At 45.3% G+C, this 21,900-nt stretch overlaps 2 protein-coding genes and 1 pseudogene across 2 annotated transcripts; 1 reads left to right on the top strand and 2 right to left on the bottom strand.

The window, feature by feature from the left end:
* Nucleotides 1–6,229: 6,229 nt before the first annotated feature.
* LOC136479455 (metalloendoproteinase 4-MMP-like) lies at nucleotides 6,230–7,738 on the bottom strand (annotated as a pseudogene).
* A 7,465-nt stretch (nucleotides 7,739–15,203) lies between these two features.
* LOC136479454 (transcription factor TGAL7-like) lies at nucleotides 15,204–19,884 on the top strand. The gene is made up of 7 exons (XM_066477322.1): nucleotides 15,204–15,311; nucleotides 15,396–15,464; nucleotides 15,592–15,651; nucleotides 16,466–16,543; nucleotides 16,657–16,711; nucleotides 16,783–16,785; nucleotides 19,697–19,884. Exons 1-7 carry the CDS (start codon nucleotides 15,204–15,206, stop codon nucleotides 19,882–19,884), a joined length of 561 nt encoding a protein of 186 aa, XP_066333419.1.
* Nucleotides 19,885–20,242: 358 nt separating this feature from the next.
* LOC136479452 (L-type lectin-domain containing receptor kinase SIT2-like) lies at nucleotides 20,243–21,616 on the bottom strand (the record flags this gene model as incomplete). Its single annotated transcript, XM_066477321.1, has 1 exon — nucleotides 20,243–21,616. A coding segment is annotated over one exon (1,374 nt), but the record flags the coding sequence as incomplete, so codon positions are not given.
* Nucleotides 21,617–21,900: the final 284 nt, after the last annotated feature.

Below are 21,900 nucleotides of genomic sequence, written 5' to 3'. Positions count from 1 at the left end.
GGAGGGGGCGCGGGTGCAGGGAGGGGGCGCGGGTGCAGGTGCGGGGAGGAGCAGGCGCACGGGTACGGGGAGCGGGTGTGGCTCCGGGAGGCGGCGTCGGTGGAAACCCTGACGGCATCGGAGGAGAAGAGGTTCCAAATCCTTTCTTTTATAGTCGGGATGATTTGTAGGGGCGGTTCCAGATCCAGCCGCCCCTACAAATGTATTTGTAGGGGCGGTTCCAGATCCAGCCGCCCCTACAAATTCATTTGTAGGGGCGGTTCCTGATCCAACCGCCCCTACAAATATGTTTTATTTTTTAAAATTATTAATTCTGTATTATAAAAACAATTGTGTATATACAAAACAATTGTGACCAAAATAAAAGTACTATAAAAATAATTGTGTATATGCACAACTATAATATTTTGTATTATTCTATATATGAAGAAATATATATATGAACAATTGTAGTCAAAACAATATAGAAAACAAAAAAACAAAAATTAAAAATTTGAATTTTAAAACTTCGACTACAATTTTATGACATTATATGAAATAAAATGAAAATGTTGTAAACATAAAAGTTGTATAACTCATCAACATGTACAACTTTTATTTTGGTCATCTTGTCATGTGACTTTGTTTGAACGATTCAAATTTTGAAATTCAAACAATTTCAACTTGAAATAATATTTTTAAAGAGTAAATGATTTCAGATGAAAAACTCATGAATACCAAAGTTGTAGAACTCATCAATATGTACAACTTTTATTTTGATCATATTTTCATTTGACCAAATTTGAACAGTTGAAATTTTGAATTTCACTAAATGGCAACTTCAAACAAGATTTTGAAACCTTAAATGATTTCAACAATAAAAGTCGTGAACATAAAAGTTGTTGAACTCCTCACTATCTACAACTTTTATTTTGGTCACTTCTTCATGTGACAAAGTATTAGTAAACATTGTTCATAAATTCACATATGACTCATAGTTTTATGAACTACACGAGAAACATGTTGATTTGTGAACAATGTTTACTATCACTTTGTCAGATGAAGAAATGATCAAAAATATGTAGTCTTACACACGTACATAAATATATAGTCTCACACACATGCATAAATGAGGTCTTACAAACACACACTTACACAAACACTCCACGTTCAACAACTAGCTAGCCCGCTGTAACGACTTTCCCTTTGACACCTTTTCGTTCCCATGGCATTATGTCTTTGGGGAGGTTCTTTTCCACAACACTGATCTTCTTAGGAAAGTCTATGAATAGCGGCACCTCATCGTAGTTATTGTAAGCTTCAACATCGTCCACGCCATCAACTCCAATAACGTGTTGTTTCCCGGAGGCAACCACGTGCTTTGTCTTCTTGTTCGGGGGGAGGTTACTTTGTGGGTCAGACATATGGAAAACTTGTGCGACACGTGAAGCGAGCACCCAAGGGTCATCTTGGTAGCCTAGATTCTCGAGGTCTAGGACTCTCAATCCGATCTCGTTCAGTTGGTGTTGTTTGATCCAGCGGCATCGAAACAGGGCCACCGTTATATCCCTTCCATAGTTAAGTTCCCATATCTCTTCAATGATGCCAAAGTATTGGATCTTTTGCCCTAATCCATCGAGAGCCTCTATTTGAACGCCGCTGTTTTGGTTCACATATTTACTATCCTTTGCGTGGGTATAGTACGTATACCCATTGATGTCATAAGCATTCCAAGATGTCACTTGTCTCGATGGCCCCTCCGCCAACCTATTGATGGTAATAGAGTCTATGGTTTCTCCAGGCGGTATGTTTTGGTCCTTCAACCATGTAGTTAGTCGTTGCTTGTGTTGTTTCATGACCCAATCATCCGAACGGCCATTTCTCTCCGCCATAATGATAGCCAAGTGTTCATCAATGTATGGTTGCATCAGTTGTGTACTCTACAAGGCACTTTAATGCGCCCAACTCACCTCTCTGTAATCATGGTCAATGAACACTTTTCTACCACTAGTGCCCTTCCCAGCCAGCCTACCCTTGTGACGAGAATAGGATTTACCAATTCCTTTATGCACTTTTAGGTACTCTTGACAGCACTCGACGACTTCTTCGGTACTATAACCCTCTATCATGGAGCCCTCTGGGTATGCTTGATTATGCACGTATCGACTTAGAACTAACATGAACCGCTCGTAGGACCACATTTCATGCAAGTAGCAAGGGCCTAGCGCCTGTATTTGATGAACCATGTGAATCATGAGATGTGGCATTATATCAAAAAAAGCAGGAGGTAAACACATCTCCAGCTGGTTTTGTGTCTCCACCACAAAATCATGTAGGTCACTCAGCTCTTGCTTGCCAATTATCTTCTGTGAGATCTTCAAAAAGAAGTAGCACATGTGGGTGATGGCCATTTTTAAGAACTCTGGCTTTATAGCCCTGATTGCAATAGGTAGAAACACTATCAGCATCACATGGCAATCGTGAGCCTTGCAGTGTGTTATTGACACTAGCTTCTTCACATTTGCTTCTAACCCAATCGGGACTTTGATCCCCCTCAGGAAAGTGCATAAAGCTCTCTTCTCGTCTGGTGTTAGGTTGAAGCACGCCGCGGGCAGAGTGTATTTTCCATTAGCCTCAGGTACCGGGTGAAGCTGTGGCATCATGTTTAGCTGCACCATGTCTTTCCATGCTTTCAGACCATCCTTTGACTTGCCTGTGTCCATCAAGGTAGCAATGAGACTCTCAAAGACATTCTTCTGCACGTGCATAGCATCAATGGTATGGGGGACCTCCAAGTCTGGCCAATAAGGCAGATACTGAAAGAAGATCGATTGTTTCTTAAAAGGTACACCTTCAACATGTGGTGTGCTTCTATCTCTGTTCGTCCCATTCGGATTCTTCTTTCCATAGGCGACGCGTATGTTTTTCACCATTCTATACACGTGTTCTCCATTATGACGTCTCTTCGGAGGGGGTTCAATCTCTAGGGCGTTGTCATAAAATCTAAAGAACAATTTGCTGTGGTACTTGTGACTTGTCTTTAAGAAGCGTCGGTTCCTTAGGTAAACTATCTTCTTGGATGCATCCAGGTACACCCATGTAGTACCATCCAAGCAAACCAAGCATCCTATCTTTTCTTTGATCTATCCAGACAAAGCAAACAGCGTGGGGTAATCATTGGTAGTAACAAATATTATTGCTCTATATATGAAGTCCTCCTTTCGGAACACATCATACATCTGCTCCCCTTGCCTCTATAGCCTCTCCATTTCTTGCATCAAAGGCTCGAGGAACACGTCTATATCAATGCCTGGTTGTTTAGGGCCAGAAATAAGAATAGTGAGGAGAAGGTACTTTCTCTTTCGACACAACCATGTTGGGATGTTGTACATGGTCAAGATCACTGGCCATGTGCTGTGGTCACTCATCCTCTCATTGAAGGGATTCATTCCATCGGTGCTCAAGCCAAACCGTACATTTCTTAGGTCATCGCTGAATTCTTTGTGCTTCTCATCAAACCTTTGCCACTGACTACAATCAGCCGGGTGTGCAATCTTATCATCATCCACCTTGCGCTCATCATCCCACCATGTCATGAGTGCGGCTTCTTTAGGGTTTAGGAAGATACGTCTCAAGCGGTCGGTCACTAGCAGGTACCACATTACCAAGGCAGGAATTCTTCTCTGCTTTGCATCATTGCCTAATGGAGTGTCCTCTAGGGGCTGAGATTCTTAAACAACCTTTTTTGTACCCTTCTTATTCCTTTTTTCCCCATGGAGGGTTCGTCCCCACCGTAAAGGTCATTATTCTTGTAACAGCTGGCCCCACACTGGGGACATTTATCCAGTGACTTGAACATTTCGCCATGAAAAAGTATACAGTGGTTGGGGCATGCATGGATTTTTTCAACCCCCATTGTCAATGGACTTATGACCTTCTTCGCTTGGTATGTGTTGGTGGGAACTGAGTTTGGTTGTGGCAGCACCCATGACAGGAGATGCAATAGATCATTAAAACTACAGTCTGACCAGCCGTACTTAGCCTTCAGGATGAGCAGCTCAAGCACAAAACGTAGCAATGTCCAATGTGTCGGACAACCCTTTTCAACACCATACACAGTCTCCTTCGATGCTTTTGTCACCCTTTCCAAATTTTCTAGACCTTTCGGGCTATTTAGTAAAATCTCTGGTCCAAGGGCTCGAATCATGTCCTCCAAATCATCTTCATCCCCGACACGTGCTCCACCATCATTATTGGCACCACCTTCGTTGTTACCATCCCAACCACCAGCATCACCACCTTGTTCATTGCCCAACTTGAAATCCATTCGTGCATCAAGCTCTGCTGAATGTTGGGACAGAGATTCTATGGTTTCGTCGTCGTATTCCTCATCATTCTCGTCGTTAACAATAACCGTTTCACCATGATGAATCCACACTATGTAGTCCTCAACAAATCCTCGCATAATCAAATGTGATCTGATGATAGTCACATCTATCCATGCCATATGGTTTTTGCAATCTTTATAGGAGCAAATAATTGTATATTTATTCTCTTTCAATGTTGTTGCATGCTTCTTTGCGGCTTCAATAAATTTATCCACCTCTTCACAGAAACCTGCCTTGAACCTTAACGAACCATACATCCAAGAGTTCCTGTACTCCATCTTTTACAACAACAACAAAACAAATATTAAAGGACTACTTATTCAGATATATATAAAAATAAATCAAATTAATAATTACTTGAGAATAATTGTATATACTTCAGATATATATGAATATAAATCTAATATAATTACATGAAGCATACAAACACACCATGATAGAGGAAAATTAATTAATGGCCCATTTATCCATAAATAATTAAAATACATATTTATTAATTACAATAAATAATTTCAAAGACAACAATTAGCAACAATTATACTTTATCCAATATCTTTCATACAAACCCTAGTCCAATTTCATCAAACATAAATTTACAAAAACAAAATTAATAAAAAAACCAAACCCTAGATCTAGATCCACATGCACATGAAACATCCATAAAACTAACTAATTGTTCACTAAAATCAAGAAACATGGGTATAATCTTGTTCACATCCCTAATTTACCCTAGTACATTTAAAACTTGGGTCTAATTTGCTTCATAAGTAGCTCAAGCACTATAGAAGAGAGAGAAAAATAAAACTCTAATTACTCACTAACCAACCATTAAAACTACAAAAAAGTGTGGAATAGCATTTTCTTACCTTCTACAACCTCTCCACCCCAAAGGATTTGAGACCAAAACCTTCCCCCCTTAGTAGAGCAATTTTTGAGAGGTGCCCAAGACCTCTCCCCCTTTGTTTCACGGGTTGGAGTGAGTGACCCGAGGAGAAAGAAGGTGCTGCAGCTGTTTTATATGTGAGTCATTTGTAGGGGCGGCTGGTGATTGAGCCACCCCTACAAATCGGAGCTATGTATACGGGGGATGTCATTTGTAGGGGCGGCTGGTGATTGAGCCGCCCCTACAAATCAGAGCTATATATACGGGGGCATTTGTAGGGGCGGCTCAATCACCAGCCGCCCCTACAAATAGCAACTCCAGGGGCGGCTGGTGATTGAGCCGCCCCTACAAATCAGACCTCATTTGTAGGGGCGGCTCGTATCACCAGCCGCCCCTGCTATTCCATTTATAAGGGCGGCTGGTATCTGGGCACCCAAGCACGCCACTGTAGGGGCGGCTCATCACCAGCCGCCTTAAAAAATGAACCGTTGCTAAAAATCGTTTTTACGTAGTGCCTGACAATTATGTAAGGGCAGTTTGAAAAGTGGAAATAGGATAACCAACAAACCCTTTACTTTTTAGTAATAATATTATTATAAACACATATTATATATATTGATAAAGAATAGAGACAGAGAGTTATTGTAGGAAAAACAAAACCAAAACCAAAAGAATAAGAACCAAAATCCCGGGTAAAAGAAATCAAGGAAACATTCGAACACACACACAAAAAAATTGCTTACGCTTGACGTTAAAAAAGAAAACGTAAAAAGGAAACAGAAAACGCTAGGGAAAAAAAGAACACTTTTTTAAAAAACTGAAAAAAAGAACACTCGACAAGGCTGGACGCTCAGCCAGGGGGGGGGGGGGGGGGGGGGGGGGGGTGTGCTGGATTCGAGGAGTGAGTCCCTGCTGGTAGAGCGAGCTGAGACTGAATCCCGGGGTGGGGACTTGGGCCGGCCATACAGGCGACGGTGAACTACGCCTTTTTTTTCCCGCAGGCGAGGCTCAGGTACATGACCGCCTTGGGTGACGATGACGACGCGTGCCTCAGCCCAAGGACGTGCCCAATCTCGTGCATGGCCACGGACTCCAAGTGAACAGCCGAGTGCACCGTTTCCGCATCCATGTCAACCGCCCGCCGTTCTACAGCGTCGAGGTGGAGGCGCCCGTGCTTTGGGGAGAAGGCATGGCCGAGTACGCCGAGCAGCCCGTCGAAGGGGATCCCGTCACCGTGGCTGCCCACCCTGATGTCGTCCGCCTCGTAGTCGTCGGTCTCGACGAAGCCCACGGGGATGAACCGCGCGCCCAGCCGCCCACCGCGCGAGCGCGCACCGGCCGAACACGGTGCGCACGGTCTCTGCAGGCAGGTAGTCCGATCGTGGCAGTCGGCGAGATGGCGTACCTGAGCACGAGCGGGTCTGGCTGCGTCTACCGTGGCTCACCCTTCAAGAACGTGAACCGGCTGACCGCGCCGTCGATCCCAGTACATCGTGTTTGTCGTCGCTGACGCCGCAGCGCGGGGCCATGATTCGATACAGTGTGGTGGAGTCGAGCTGCCCCGTGACCCGCAGGCTAAGCATGGATTGGTACCGCCGTACGGCGACCTCCATGTATTTATGCACGTCAAACGCGTTCGTCGGCTCGTGCTCCGCCCCGGGCATGTACCCGAGCATCGCCAGGTAGCCCTTGAGCTCGCCGCGAGGCCCGCGCGCGATTTATACTTGCATACAATATCGTTTTGTATATGGATTAGGACAGGATCGTAGATCTATTTAATTGCAATTTCTAAAAAACAGGAGAGTTGTAGAGAGATGAACAGAGATATTTTTCGCAAAGTGAAAGGAAACCAGCAGACACACGGAAACAACGGAAAAAATAAAACAAAAAAAAAATAAAAAACATAGAAACGGACACTAAGTGGACCAAAAAAAAAGACGCTTTTTCAATTTGGGAGGGGACAAAATAAAACGCGGGAGGGGATCGATAGGAAAAAAGGATAGAAATTTAGATTCTTTAATACTATTTATTTATACTCTTATATGTTTTTTTCCCCAATTTGGATTAGGTTTCCTATTTGAGTTATTAAGGACAAACTAAGAAACTTGTCGTGATTTAATATTATTAGAAATAGATCTCTGCTCTTGTCTTTTTCTATTTGGATTTGTATTAGAATTCCTATTCAACTTACTCGGGTTGTAGACAAACGAATAGAGACATATACATTCACGGAGTTAGTTAGGGATGTACGTGCATCTATAGAGAGAGCACGTCTTATATTACGGGACATGAATAAAAAATGGTTATGCCTTATATATTAGGACAGATGGAGTATTTGAGTGGAGAACTTACCAAGGTCAACTTCTCCACCATGATCAATCTAAAAATGCTAGATCTTCTGTATTACAACTACAGCGGCACAATTCCAGGAATCATCTACTCTTGCAGCAATATGGTTGCACTGCCACTGTCTTGCAACAACTTCCATCACTACGGGATACTGATTAATTACCGAGTGTGATAAACACTCGGCAAATATGGATAAACACTCGGTAATTTTTTTACCGAGTGCCACACTCGGTAAACATGACTCGGTAAACAACGACTCGGTAAAGTTAGTTTACCGAGTGTCAACTAACGGGGCACTCGGAGAATAAATCTTACCGAGTGCTACGCCGGCACTCGGTAAACAACTACGACGTGACGGTCGTCAGTCCCCAAGCTTGCCGTTAACGGCGTCGTTTACCGAGTGTTAGACATAGCACTCGGTAAACAGATAACCATTTTCATGATTAAAACAATTCCACAAATATTTTTTTCCTAATATAGTTTACCGAGTGTACCGGTAACACTCGGTAAACATGTAACTCATTTACCGAGTGTTCCACTCGGTAAAAAATGGCAAATATATCCGAGTGGGGTCGTGGCACTCGGTAAAAAATGGCACACTCGGCAAAATTAACAGAATCAGAACCAATTTGGTTCTGTTCTCTGTTTTACCGAGTGTAACACTCGGTAAACATCACCATTACCGAGTGTTACACTCGGTAAAACTTGTCCACAGTATTTTTTTTGTTTGTTTCAGTGCATATCCAGCCACAATTAACAACAATTATAACAGAATATCACAGTTACCAACAGATAGACAATATATATCACATATATGTCCACAAATGTCACATCCACTCATTATAACCAACATATAGCTACAACAAATGTCACAAGCACAATGCAAAGTCCACAAACACCATCAACATGTCCAAAGTCCACAAAGTTCAACCCACTTCTAAGTTCAACATACAAACAAGTGAAACATGGTCCTGTCACATGGTCGGAGCCCTACCGAGAAACGGAGACAAGTCCAAGTCTTGATCGTTGTTCGATCCAGCTGTAGAAGGTCCCTGGAATGAGGGAGCAAAAGAAAATAAACATATTTGTCAATTAATCATAAGGTAGTATGCCAAATTCAAATATTCCTTCGAAAGACCAGTTAACAGTGACATCAATATATAGGCATATAATAGATAACACATATCAAGTTAGTTGCTGTTTAGTTCTCCTCTATGTGCAAGATATCGTCACACATGGTCAAGTAGACTGAACATGAATTGGGCAAACACCTATGTACTCATGTAGAACCTAACATGATGCCTTTCAAGGTCTGAACAATATTACTAAATAATCTAACTTATACATGTATGTATCCTACTCTCTTCTAGGTTCTAACATGATAGTGTTGACTGTAGCACAATCTGAACTGAAAAAGCCTTTCAAGATGAAGAGTGACTCACAGGAGTGCCGTCGCGCGGAGGTGGAGGCACCAACGGTATCATCGGCGGCGGCGGAGGCGGTGGAGGCTGTCCCATGCTCTGAGAAAAGCTGGCCATGTACTCGTACCAGGCCTTCTGCGACTGCTGGAAGGCCTCAAGCTGGGCCTGCACTCGCGCCCTCTCCTGTGCCAACTCGGCCTGGTGCGATAGCTGGAGGGCCTGAAACTGGCTCTGTGAGGCCTGCTGTGACTCCTGCAGGGCTTCAATCTGGGCCTACAATTATTTATCACATAGTTAGAATGCAAATAAAGAACGGGTAGAAAATGAATGGACAACGAATGCAACAGAACTAACCTGGAGTGCTACCACCTGGGGCTGTGAGCGTGGGCGTATGGCCGGGCTCGAACTCGTGCTCCGGGCTCTAATCTGGGCGAGTGTCTGAGTGTTGGCCGTGTCTATGGTGCTGTTGCCCATATAGTACCTCCCGTGTGGCTTACCTGGTCCCAACCTCATGACGATGTCACCCTCGAGGTCAGCGGTGCTCGGATCAAATTCTGGCCCATGGATCTCTCTCGCCATCGCCGTGTACTCGCTGAGGCGACTGTGCACGCTCAGGTTACTCTATGCCTCGGGCGGGTCCTCCGGGTTGTAGACGAGGTCGGGGTCCTTTGCCTTGCCCTTGTGTGCCAAGGCATATGCCTTGAACGAGGCGCACTCTTGGCCGGCGTGGAACCGCGTCTGCAGGAAGAAGCACAACAATAAGATATTATGCATTCAGAAGTTAGCGTAGCAACAATGAAATGAAATCCGCGTACATATCTGGCTGCATATTCCTTGAGGGTAGTGGGCCCTTGTTTGTGCGAGGAACCCTGCATCATCGCACGGCAACGTGAGCGTACGGCATGATATTGCTCGTACTCCTCACTCAACCACGTGTCCACAATGGCCTCCCAGCAGTTGTCCATCCCCGCACACCAAGCAGGAGGCACCTGCACGTACACGAGCACATGACAAATCATAAATCAATTTCAGTGCAATTAATCACAGACGATGTAATCTCATGTTTACCGTCAAGTATTGCTCCTTAGTTAGGGGCAGGTGCACTGCCTGCGCTCTGGTGACTCTGTTTCCTCTGCGGGCATGGTAAATTCTTCTGCATAGGAGCTTTGTCTCGTAGAAGAGGTCCTGCACTCGGTAAACACAGACTCTGTTCACCACGTCATCCGCGTCCTCCCTACATACTCCCTCCGCCAAGGTGTAGTAATCCTACAAGCAAATACAGTCAGTAATATACAATTAATGTGATGTTATTATCAGCATAGTGTGATGAACACGTACCCACAGCTCTTTCATCACCCGGTCGGCCTTGCTGTTATAACACCTGCCAGCTCGATCAGTCTGATCGCTGGTGGCGTGCCAGTGGGACCACTTCATGGCGGGCTGCACAACACCATCGATCCTCACCATCCCGGGGTAGTTTGCCCTGCACAGAAGACCCAGGATCCCGTTTACTCGGCGAGAGTGACTCCCTGGGATCACCATTTCCCAATCCCTGCACAAAGTTATTGAGATTGAATATTAGTTTATGTTATAACTTAAAAACCTGTGAATTAGTGTTAACATGCAAAAATTACTTACTTAGTTCCGGATGGTCGAATCACTGGCCGTCTCTGTATGGGTAAGTCTGGGAGGCGCGACGACCCTCGCAGCCAAACCGTAGGCACCCCATTTTCCTCTGCCACCAAGTCGGCATCCTCCTCGCGCTCAACCCGCTCGGAAGCATCCTCCCTCCGTGCCTCCTCCACCGCCTCCGCTATCTCCTCCCTGGTCTCCTCCTCCTCCTCATCCTCCTCCGTGGCCGCTACGAACTCGTGGTCATCGTCCTGTGGAGGAGGTGTCGGCTCTCGACGCCCTCGTCGTCGCCGTCCTCCTCCTCCACCCTAGGCTCCTCCTCCATCCTGGGCTCCACCTCCCTGGGCACGCCCTCGTCGTCGTCCTCCTCCTCCTCCCTGGGCACGCCCTCCACCCTCAGTCTGTGCACGCCCTCCTCCTCCACCCTGGTTGGACCCCTCGCCACCAGCCAGTAAGGTCATAACCGACCTAAGCTTCCTGATTCCACCGCCCACCATCAATCACCTGCAACAAAAGGAATAAACTATCAGTACGCATATACAAAAGTAAATGTATCATACATGTATAAAAGAGATGCAAAATAAGTAAATGTATCATACATGTATAAAAGAGATGCAAAATAAGTAAATATATCATACATGTATAAAAGAGATGCAAAATAAGTAAATGTATCATACATGTATAAAATTGCCATAAGTACTACAGATCTTACATGTACTAGAAATAATCATCAAGATCATCGATAGGTGGGCCAAAAATCTCATCATCGCTATTGTCGACGTAATTATGATCGTCTCTCAAAGTCTCATCACTAGCGACACTGCCTGAATGGTGTTGCTCAAGTAATAACAAGTCCTTCGCGTTGTGAACCTCCTCTCTATCATCCCCGTCAACAATGATCGTATCATTGTCTACTTCCATTGCGAGATCTACATCTAAGACAATCTCAAAACTCCCTTCTAATCCTTCTTCTTGAAAGAACTCTCCGTCATATGTGTTTGCATCGATGTTATAATCATCATCGTTTGGGACGGGTACTTTACCATGCGGCGATACCTTGTACACAACATCATACGCCTTAAGACGGTCTTTGGTTTGGCACGGGTATGAGAGATAATAAACTTGCGTGGCCTGTTGGGCCACAATGTACACGTCGTCTCCTAACAAGACGGATGACTTTAGAACTTCGACTAACCCAAGCTCAGGGGTCTTTATCACTTCTTTGGGATCAAACCAATGGCATTTGAATATGACAGGATGAAGAGGTACACAACCAGGAAACTTGAGTTTGTATATTTCTTCAATTATTCCATAGTAGTCCAACCCATCTGTGCCTGGCGTGAAAACACCGGTATTTGTGGTTCTTCGATTCGGCCGACTCTGCTCATGCCGAGTTGTGTGAAAGCGATATCCATTGACATCGTACACAGATAATGACTTGACCCTAAATTCAAATCCATTGGCAACTTGCCTCAACTCGGCACTCATAGACATGTCAGTTTTGGCCTGCTAGTTCAAGTAGGATGATTCGTTATATATTTGTCAAGTTGAGAGTTAAGTACAAACAACAAATGAAATTGAACAGTACCTCCTCCTTGAACCAACAAATAAAAGTGGGATTTCGTTCTCCCGCGCCATGTCTTAGAAGGGTTTCAACTTCCGCTTCGGTGGGTTCCCTCCGTGATGGACGATGGTAGAGGAGAACAAATTTGCTGTAACGGACGTTAACAAGAGGGTTGGATGGGTGCATGCGAAATACTGACAAGAAAAGAAACAAGTTTGTGTAAAACTTACGCAATGTACGGGCCAACCTCTTCAAGGTTCTGCAACACATACAGCTGGATAGAGCGCCACTCTTCTAGGCTCAACATCTTCAAGGTAGGTTCACTTGCACTTCCGAGTTGCCCTCGGAAAAGGCTGAGGGTCGACTGATTGTCGGCAGCATTGTAACGAGGGGGTGGATTATGCACGTTAGGAAGGTTGTCGGCATAGTATCTTGTTGTGAAGTATGACACCTCCTCCACAATGGATGCCTCTGCACAGGAAGCTTCAATTTTGCATTTATTTTTGCATTTTGTTCTAAGAACCTTTAGGCATCGCTCAATTGGATAGCACCAACGGGCATGCACAGGGCCCCCCATTTTTGCCTCATATGGTAGGTGCAAGAGCAAATGTTGCATCGGATTGAAGAAGCCGGGGGGAAAGATCTTCTCCAACTTGCAGAGCAACACCGGGGCCATTCTTTCCATTTCTTCAATCTCGGTCCGAGATATCTCCTTAGCACATAGCTTGAGGAAGAACATGCTCAACTCTGCCATCACTCGCCAGATGTGATCAGGGAAATAGCCACGAACCATCACCGGAAGAAGGCGCTCAATCCATATGTGGTAATCATGACTCTTCAGCCCTGTGATTCGCATGGTACTTAAGTTCACACCCCTCCTCCAATTCGCTGCATACCCGTCAGGGAACATCAACGATTGGAACCATTGAAGAACTTCTTTCTTTTGGGCCCTCGTTAGGACGAAGTCGGCCTTAGGCTTCTTCCATGACTTCCCGCGTAAGGGAGGCAACATGTTTAGCTTTGGTCTATCGCACAGCGTTGCTTGATCCAATCTAGCCTTGACATTGTCCTTTGACTTTTCCCAGTCCATGATTGTGTGAAGGACCGCCTCGGCGAAATTCTTTTCAGTGTGCATTACATCAATGTTATGTGGAAGAAGGAGGTCCTTAAAGTAAGGAAGCTTCCACAAGCACGACTTGTGTGTCCAGGCATGCTCTTTTCCATATCCCACGAAGCCCCCCTTTTCATTGTCGACCACAAGACCATCTAACATCTCAAGAACCTGGGCACCTGTCATCATTTCCGGTGCAGAGTCTTCCACTGTGACACCTTTTCGAAAGTTCTTCTTGTCTCTCCTGAATGGGTGGTCAAGAGGGAGGAATTGTCGATGTTTGTCAAACGAAGAAAACTTGCCCCCCTTCTCCAACCGAAAGAACTCCACAGCTGACTTGCATATCGGGCATGGCATCTTCGTGTGAACACACCAGCCACAAAATAACCCATAAGCCAGGAAGTCATGCATGGAATAATGGTACCAAATATGCATTCTGAAGTTTGTCTTTGTGAATCGGTCGTATGTCACTACCCCTTCGTCCCATGCACGGACCAAATCGTCTATCAAAGGCTCCATGTACACACTCATATTAGCCCCCGGGTGTCCTGGAATTATAAGTGACAAGAAAATATTTTGCCGTTGAAAGGCGACGCCAGGTGGGAGGTTGAGAGGGATGACGAATACGGGCCAACATGTGTATGGTGAAGAACCCATTCCATAAGGATTGAACCCATCAGTTGCCAGTGCAATGCGTACATTACGAGCCTCATCAGCTTTGTCGGTATGCTTCCGATCGAAGCTTTTCCATGATTCACCATCGGACGGATGTATCATCTTGTCAGTGTATCGGCGTCCAGTTTTGGGCCACGTCATCTGTTTTGCGGATTCCTCGCTCATGAAAAGCCGTTGGATCCTCGGTATGAAAGGAAGGTACCTCAGGATCTTTGCGCCGACTTTTGTTTGCGTCTTCCGACCATCACCAGATTCTAACTCAATGTATCTAGATGCCTTACACTTCGGACAGTACTTATCGTCAGCATGTTCTCCCCTGAATAAGATGCATCCGTTCGGACAAGCATGTATCTGCTCGTACGACATCTTGAGTGCACGAAGGATTTTATTTGACTCATACGTGTTCTTTGGCAGAATGTGATCATCCGGAAGTAGGCTGCCAACTACTGTCAACAGTTGATCGAAGGATTCTCTACTCCAGCTAAACTGGGACTTCACAGCCATTAGACGTGCAATGGCATCCAGTTTAGAAACATTGGTGCGCCCGTGAAGGGGTTGTTGTGCCGCATCCAACATGGCGTAAAACGCCTTTGTAGTTTGCTCTGGCTCCTGCTCTGCACTTCCTTCATCGAAAGCCATGTCATGGTCATTTAACATTTCTGCCACCCCGGCTTCAGAATCAAACTCCTCGATCCGTTGTCTCACGACCTCTTCTCTCGCACGATGGCGTTCACCATGCATGGTCCACCGGGTATAGTTCTCTACAAATCCATTGTTGACAAGATCTTTAGTCATCTCCTCATATGTTTTCATTGCCTTGTTCTTACACTTCCTACAGGGACACCAGGCATGTCGCCGTCCGTTTGCAAATGCCTTCGTCATGAAATCATTGGCCTTCTCAATCCATTCATTTGTGTATTGACCCCTCTTCTGATAGCCCGTGTACATCCACTGACGGTCATCCATCCTAACATATAGACGATATTGCAGTTTAGAGCAATAGAGTAGTAGTGCTAGAGAAAAACCATATGAGATGATAAAGAGACATTCATGTTCTTGGTCGATTCACATAGAAGACTAACAGTGGTCAACCTTTTGGTTACTGCCAGTCGGAGGAGTACGTATGCATGTACTTACTGTGTATAGTGATGGATGTCAAAAAAAAAACGCAGGCTCTTTGCTGCTCCAATTCCTTTTGCTGATGCAAGAGCAAGGTGGCCAGCAGAGGAGTGTCGCTGCTCCTGCAGGCCCCGTTGTGCCGTTGCCTAATAACAACTTAGCCAAGGATAACAGGAATAGCCTTACTAAGGTATGCATGCATCTCTCTCTCTCTCTCTCTCTCTCTCTCTCTCTCTCTCCCCTGAACAAAAGAAGGTGCCAAATTAATTTGCAGAAGGAAGAAAATAGCGGTGGAAAGGGTGCAGCATCTGGTGGTGCTCAGGAGAGAGTGAAAGACCCTAAGGTGAGAGAGTCAGTGACTCCTAATTAAGATTCTTGCCACAGTTCAAAGTGATCTTGGAGGATGAAAAGTCACTTCATACATACTGCAGTGCATCAGTTATATATATATATTTATGTATATCCTGCAGACACTGAGGAGGCTTGCACAGAATAGAGAGGCAGCAAGGAAGAGCAGGCTTAGGAAGAAGGTGAGTCACTCAACTAAGACACTTACATGCACTACATTGAGAAACCATACTGTACAATTATGTAAAGTTCAAGGAACAACCAAAACATTTATATGGTATCCTCCCAGTCATATATATACAAATATATATCCCTTAAACATGTAAATGTATTTTTTGTTCTTGCAGTACACCAATTTTAAACTGATTGCTGTTTTCCTTATTGAAGTCTCAAGTGTCAGCATGCAGGTTGATTAAATGAATTTTGTGATGTAACAGTTTTTTGGTTCTGTCCTTTTGGCCTTACATGTGCTTTAGGATAAGTGTACTTGATTTTCCTTTCTCTTGAATTTGACAATGCACCTAAAGAATAATATCACTTTCCAATGCAAAAAAATGATGCACCTAAGGAACGTTCCTCGTGATTTCATTTTTATATATATGTAGACTTAAATTTCAGTGACCCATGTAAATACTATTTGATATACTATTCATTAATTGCTTCATTTCTTAATCTGGGATATTATATAAAAGACTGTTTTACATCTCAAGGTGTGGCATTTAGCAGAGGGCCTCTCTAACAGCTAATGGTGAAGTTAAATGAGGCCATACCGTGCTATCAACTATATAATCGTAGATTTAAAACCTTGATTCAGAAATTGGATTAACTTTACAAGTTAGTTCAAAAGCTTTTGTCCTTCTAAAATATCTCCTTAGCACTCAATAAGTACGCTAAAAATGCCTTTAATCTATCTAGCCAACCTTTTAAGGAATGTTTAGAGTACACCCACAAAGTTACCATATGGATTGATGCATCCACTCTTGTTTTACTCTTCAGGCTTATATCCAACAGTTGGAGACAAGTAGGATCAGGCTCAGCCAGCTTGAACAACAAGTTCAAGTGGCAAGAGTACAGGTATTAATTCTTCTACCAGCAGTATCTTGGAGGAGCTGCTTTTGCCACACAATAGTACTTATATTAATCATCATGTACATGGCTAATTAACAAGTCACTACTACTATGTTCAGGGTGTCTTCTTGGGCACTGGTGATCAGCCAGGTTTTCCTTCTGCCCCTTCACCAGGTAACAATAATGGGACACTCCATTTCATCTCTACATACTGTTAATTCCATTTCATCTCTTTGGCCTTTTAGAAGGTAAATATATGTGTATATGCCTATAAACGTACGTATTTGCAAATAAATTGCCCCAGAAAAAACAAATTGAAACTATAATGGACCTGTGACTTTATAATATATATAACCAGGCATTTGTCAATTACCCTTTATAATTAGCATTTGAAGGGTTTTTTTACATGTGTATAGAGATAGAATGTTTTCTTCTCATGATATATAGAGAAGCAATTACTTATTACACACGTGGGCAACAGCACTGAACAAGATAACAGCATCCATCAACCACTGAATATTTTCTCTTTCTCTACTGATTTATCTCTTCTCTAATTTGCAGTGCTTCGGATATAATCAAAGCAATGGGCCAAGTTTTATCAAAAGCAAGGGATCTATTGTACGATTGCAAGGAAATTACCGAGCGTTTGAGAGCAATGCTTCAGTCAGCAGATGAGCAGGTCCGGAGCTTGGAGGGGAGGAGGCGGCCGCGGCGGCGGCAGTCCCGCGGTGGCGGCGGGTGACCGCCCTCCCCCGGTGGCGGCGGCTGTGGGGGACCGCCCGGTGGCGGCGGTGGTGGAGGGGAGAGAGTGCTCGCCGCCGCCGTTGCTGCTGGGGCCCACCCCACCCCACCTTGCGGGAACGGGAGCGAAGGAGGGAGCACGGGGCGGCGTCGGCGGAGGGGATCGTCGTCCGGTGCGCCGGTGCCGCTGTCTCTCTCTCTCTCCGTCTCTCCGGTGGCGGCGGCTGTGGGGGACCGCCCGGTGGCGGCGGTGGTGGAGGGGAGGAGGCGGCCGCGGCGGTGGGGAGGCGTGTGCGGTGTGTGTGTGTGCATCTGTGCACGATTTGAGGGAAAAACGGCTGTGTTGAATGCTTCTGTTTACCGAGTGCCTAGATGTACGGTACTCGGTAAACTCATGTTTACCGAGTGCCCAGATCTATGGCACTCGGTAAATAGAAGCATGGCAGCCCACTGTGGCAGACAGGTGGGCCGTGGCTAACCTTTACCGAGTGTTTCAGGTCACACTCGGTAAAAGTATCCATTATTTCATGCAAAACAAAAAAGAAAAAATGCCAATTTAATCCTAAAATTCACCAAACTTTCACATGAACTATTTCATGTCATCTATTTACTATCTAAAAAATTCCAAGTTCAAATCATATTGTTGAATTTCACTCTTAATAGAAATCCTACTCGTCATTGTGAATGTTTAGCGTCTCTTTGGGAGATGTACCGGTTCGGCAGCGACGAATATAAAAATACTTCCAAAACGTTATGAAATTTTTTCTATAACATAGATGTATGCTTCAATGTTAATTCTTCCAATCTCGTGATTTATCGAGTTCGATTTTAATTATTACAATTAAATTTACACGATATGTACCTAATTTTCATAAAGAATGAAAATTTTGTGAAATATAGTAAATAAATCGAAATAAACACCATATTTTGGAATGGAGTACTAAATATCATATGTGGATAGAGGAAAAAGAATGAAGGGAAAAACAAGAAATTTGGTTGAATTTTACCGAGTGTTGCGCCAATACACTCGGTAAAAGATAGTGTTTACCGAGTGTTGTGCAGTGGCACTCGGTAAATATTTTCGGTCTTTTTTATTTGCTATGGGCGCTTTACGGGCGGAGCTGTTACCGTGATTTTTGCCGAGTGTACGCTCATAACACTCGGTAAACATGTCATGCCGTGACGCCGTTCGGCGCACGGTTGCTATCCTAGGTGACGTGGCACCTCAATACCGAGTGTCTAGTTTTACCGAGTGCGCCCCTTCGGTAAACTTGTAGTTTTACCGATTGTCTTAAGTTACCGAGTGTGTGGACTCGGTAAAGCGGTCTACTACCGGGTGTTTTTGTTTTCCGAGTGTTGACACTCGGTAAATATTGTTTTCCGAGTGCCCCGACTTCTGACACTCGGTAATTGTCGGGGCACTCGGTAACTACACCGTCTCCGGTAGTGCATGCGCAGCTTTCGCCGAGAATAGGCAACTTGAAGTCGCTTATTGTAGTATAAATTGGCTCCAACAATTTTACAAATATAACAAATACACTTCATGTCCTCAAAGATTGTAAGAACTTTACCTTCCTATCTATGGAGACCAACTTCAAAGGTGAAGCCATGCCACAAGATGAAACGGTTGATGGTTTTCAGAATCTTGAGGTTTTCACATTGCATATGTGCTCATTTTCTAGAAAATTTCCTCATTGGATATCAAGGCTCAAAAATTTGAAGGTACTGTCATTGCATAACAATCAGCTCAATGGACCAATACCTGCCTGGATCAAAAGCCTAGAGTCATTATTCTATCTAGACATATCAAATAACAGACTTGCACCGGAAATACCAAGTGCCCTAATGGAGTTGCCAATGCTAACGACAGGAAAGGCTCCAGCCCAATTGGATCCTAGGGTATTTGAGCCAGGGTTTACAATACCGGTAAGAAAAAAATTTCGGTCCCCAGCGATAAATATAAAATTTCGGAAATTTCAGAAATATCGGTTCAAATTTAAATAAATTTGAATTGAGTTTTAAACAAATTTGGCATCATTTCACTAGAAAAACTCTATAATCCATCATCCATCATAAATTTATATAACATCGACGAAATAACATAATATATCACAGAAGTAGAGTCGCGGTAATACAGTGTGCTGACAGTGGGCGAGTTGCATATACTAGTGACGTCCAATGTGTGAGTGAGAAAATTAAATAAATTTGAAGAAATTTAGGGCTTTGATAAGACTAGATGATATGGAGGGTCATTTTAGTGTGGTTTGGTGTAATTTTAGAGTGAAAGATGAATTTAACCGAAAAATTTTGACCGATACAAAAAAATTTCGGACCTCAGCGAAAAAGGCGATATTTCGGAAATTTCGGCGATATTTCGCCGAAATTGTGAACCCTGATTTGAGCTACCTGTTTCTTTAGGTCGATCGATTCAGTTCCAGGCAACAAGTGCGATCCCAAAAGTGTTGAATCTTAGTCACAATAACTTCACTGATGTGATTCCCCAAGAGATTGGTCAGCTGAAACCACTGACCACGCTCAACATTAGCTTCAACATGTTATCAGGGGAGATACCACAACAGCTCTGCAGCCTGTCAACAAGTGCTTGACTTGTCTAGCAACCATTTCACAGGCACAATCCCGTCAGATCTCAACACCCTGCACTTTCTGTTTGCATTCAATGTTTCTAACCACGACTTAAAAGGGCCAATTCCAACTGGAGTCCAGTTCAGCACATTCCCAAATTCAAGCTTTGAAGGGAACCCAGAGTTGTGTGGTGTCCTGGTCAATCAACTATGTGGCTGGGCAGAAGCACCTCACTTCTTCTCCACTCCCTCCAAAGAACAAGAGTCTTTTACTTGTATGCCATTAAAAAAGATGGTCTAATCGTCTATGTCCCTAAAAAGTTCGATCTATCGTCAGTGTCCAAGCTCGAAAAACTTTTCTCTCTCACGCTATTCTGTCTATTTACAGCACTAACGGCGTGAAATGTGGGTGACAAAGGACTTGAATGCTCCTGGAACTTTTATTTCTCATGTGCCACTGCGTGCTGGGCGGCAACCTGGTGGCTTTTGGTGTTCTTCTCTGTCCTCGCGGTGAAGCCGAATATGTCGCGGTGAAGCCGAATATGTCGTACAGCCTCGCGAGACCAAAGTCTCCTAGCCGTCCGTTCATCTCGCTGTCAAGCAAGACGTTGCTGGCCTTGATGTCTCGGTGGATGACGACCTGCTCCCAGTCCTCGTGGATGTACAACAGCCCTGACGCTACGCCTTTGATGATCCGGAACCTCTGCACCCAGTCCAGCGTGGCCATGGCCTCGTCGTCGTCCTTGCCGTATAGGTACTTGTCAAGGCTGCCGTTGGGCATGTAGTCGTACACCAGGAGAAGCTCGCCTTTCCGTCTGCAGTAACCGAGCAGCTGCACGAGGTTCCGGTGCCGGAGACGGCCGATGCTGACGACCTCGGCGACGAACTCCTTTATGCCCTGCCTCGATTCGTGAGACACCTTCTTGACGGCGACCTCCAGCTTCGATTTCGGGAGCACTCCCCTGTACACTCTCCCGAATCCTCCGACGCCGAGCAGCATCTTGCTCTTGAACCCTTCCGTCGAGCGGAACAGGTCCTTGTACGTGAACCGGTGCGGCCCGAACTCGACCTCCCAGTCCTCTCGCAGTTCGGCGTACTTGAGGCGCCGCCGGACGAGGGCGACCACGACCGCCACCACGGCGAGGACGAACGCCGCGGTGGCTATCGGCAGCACGATCTCCAAGACCTTGGACCGCGGCTTGGGGCCGAACCGTGGTAGCTTGGGCAGGCTGGCGATGTTGATGTCCGGAGCAGGGCCGTCCATGGCGAAGCTCCAGCCGAGCACGTAGTGCTCCGACCTCACCGTGCCCGTGGCGGACGAGAAGCCCACGTACGCTGGCTCCACGAGCACGTCCGAGAGGTTCTGCGTGGCCGACACCAGAGGCGTGGAAGGCTTGGGCGTCCCGAGGGGAGCCAGGAACACGTTGATCCGCGCGGTCTCGCCGTCGTAGTCCACCCAGACTTGCATGGGCTTGACGCTGATCAGGGTCAGGTTGTGGAACGCGCCGGTGCCGTCGTCGTAGTAGCCGGCGGTGGTGGCGTTGACGGAAGTGAGGCTGTTGACGTCGATGCCGACGTGGTTGTCGTCGGGGTCCTTGAACTCGGTGCTCCGGATGGTGTCGAGCTCGACGCCGAAGACGTGGTTGCTGGCGTTGCCGTCGTTGGAGGTGTTGAGGAAGCCCAGGTACCGGCTGGGCAGCGCGTTCGCGAAGCTGTCCTTGCCCACGAAGAAGACGATGCCGTGGCCGTGGCCATTGAGGAGTCACCTGTGCTTTAACCAAGCGGTCAATACCGGTCAACACGGCCTCCACCTCTAATTCCAACGGCAAGGGGCAACTGAGGTCATTTGCCACAGCGGACCCCACTCGTCAAGACAGCCAAACGGCGCAAATCAAACAGAAGGCGGACAGAATGGCGTGAGAGAGAAAAGTTTTTCGAGCTTGGACACTGACGATAGATCGAACTTTTTAGGAACATAGACGATTAGACCATCTTTTTTAATGGCATACAAGTAAAAGACTCCAAGAACAAACAGGCGGA

This window comes from Miscanthus floridulus, chromosome 9, assembly GCF_019320115.1.
Source record: "Miscanthus floridulus cultivar M001 chromosome 9, ASM1932011v1, whole genome shotgun sequence".
NCBI classification, from domain to species: Eukaryota; Viridiplantae; Streptophyta; class Magnoliopsida; order Poales; family Poaceae; genus Miscanthus; species Miscanthus floridulus.
This window is presented reverse-complemented; position numbering and strand designations above follow the sequence as displayed.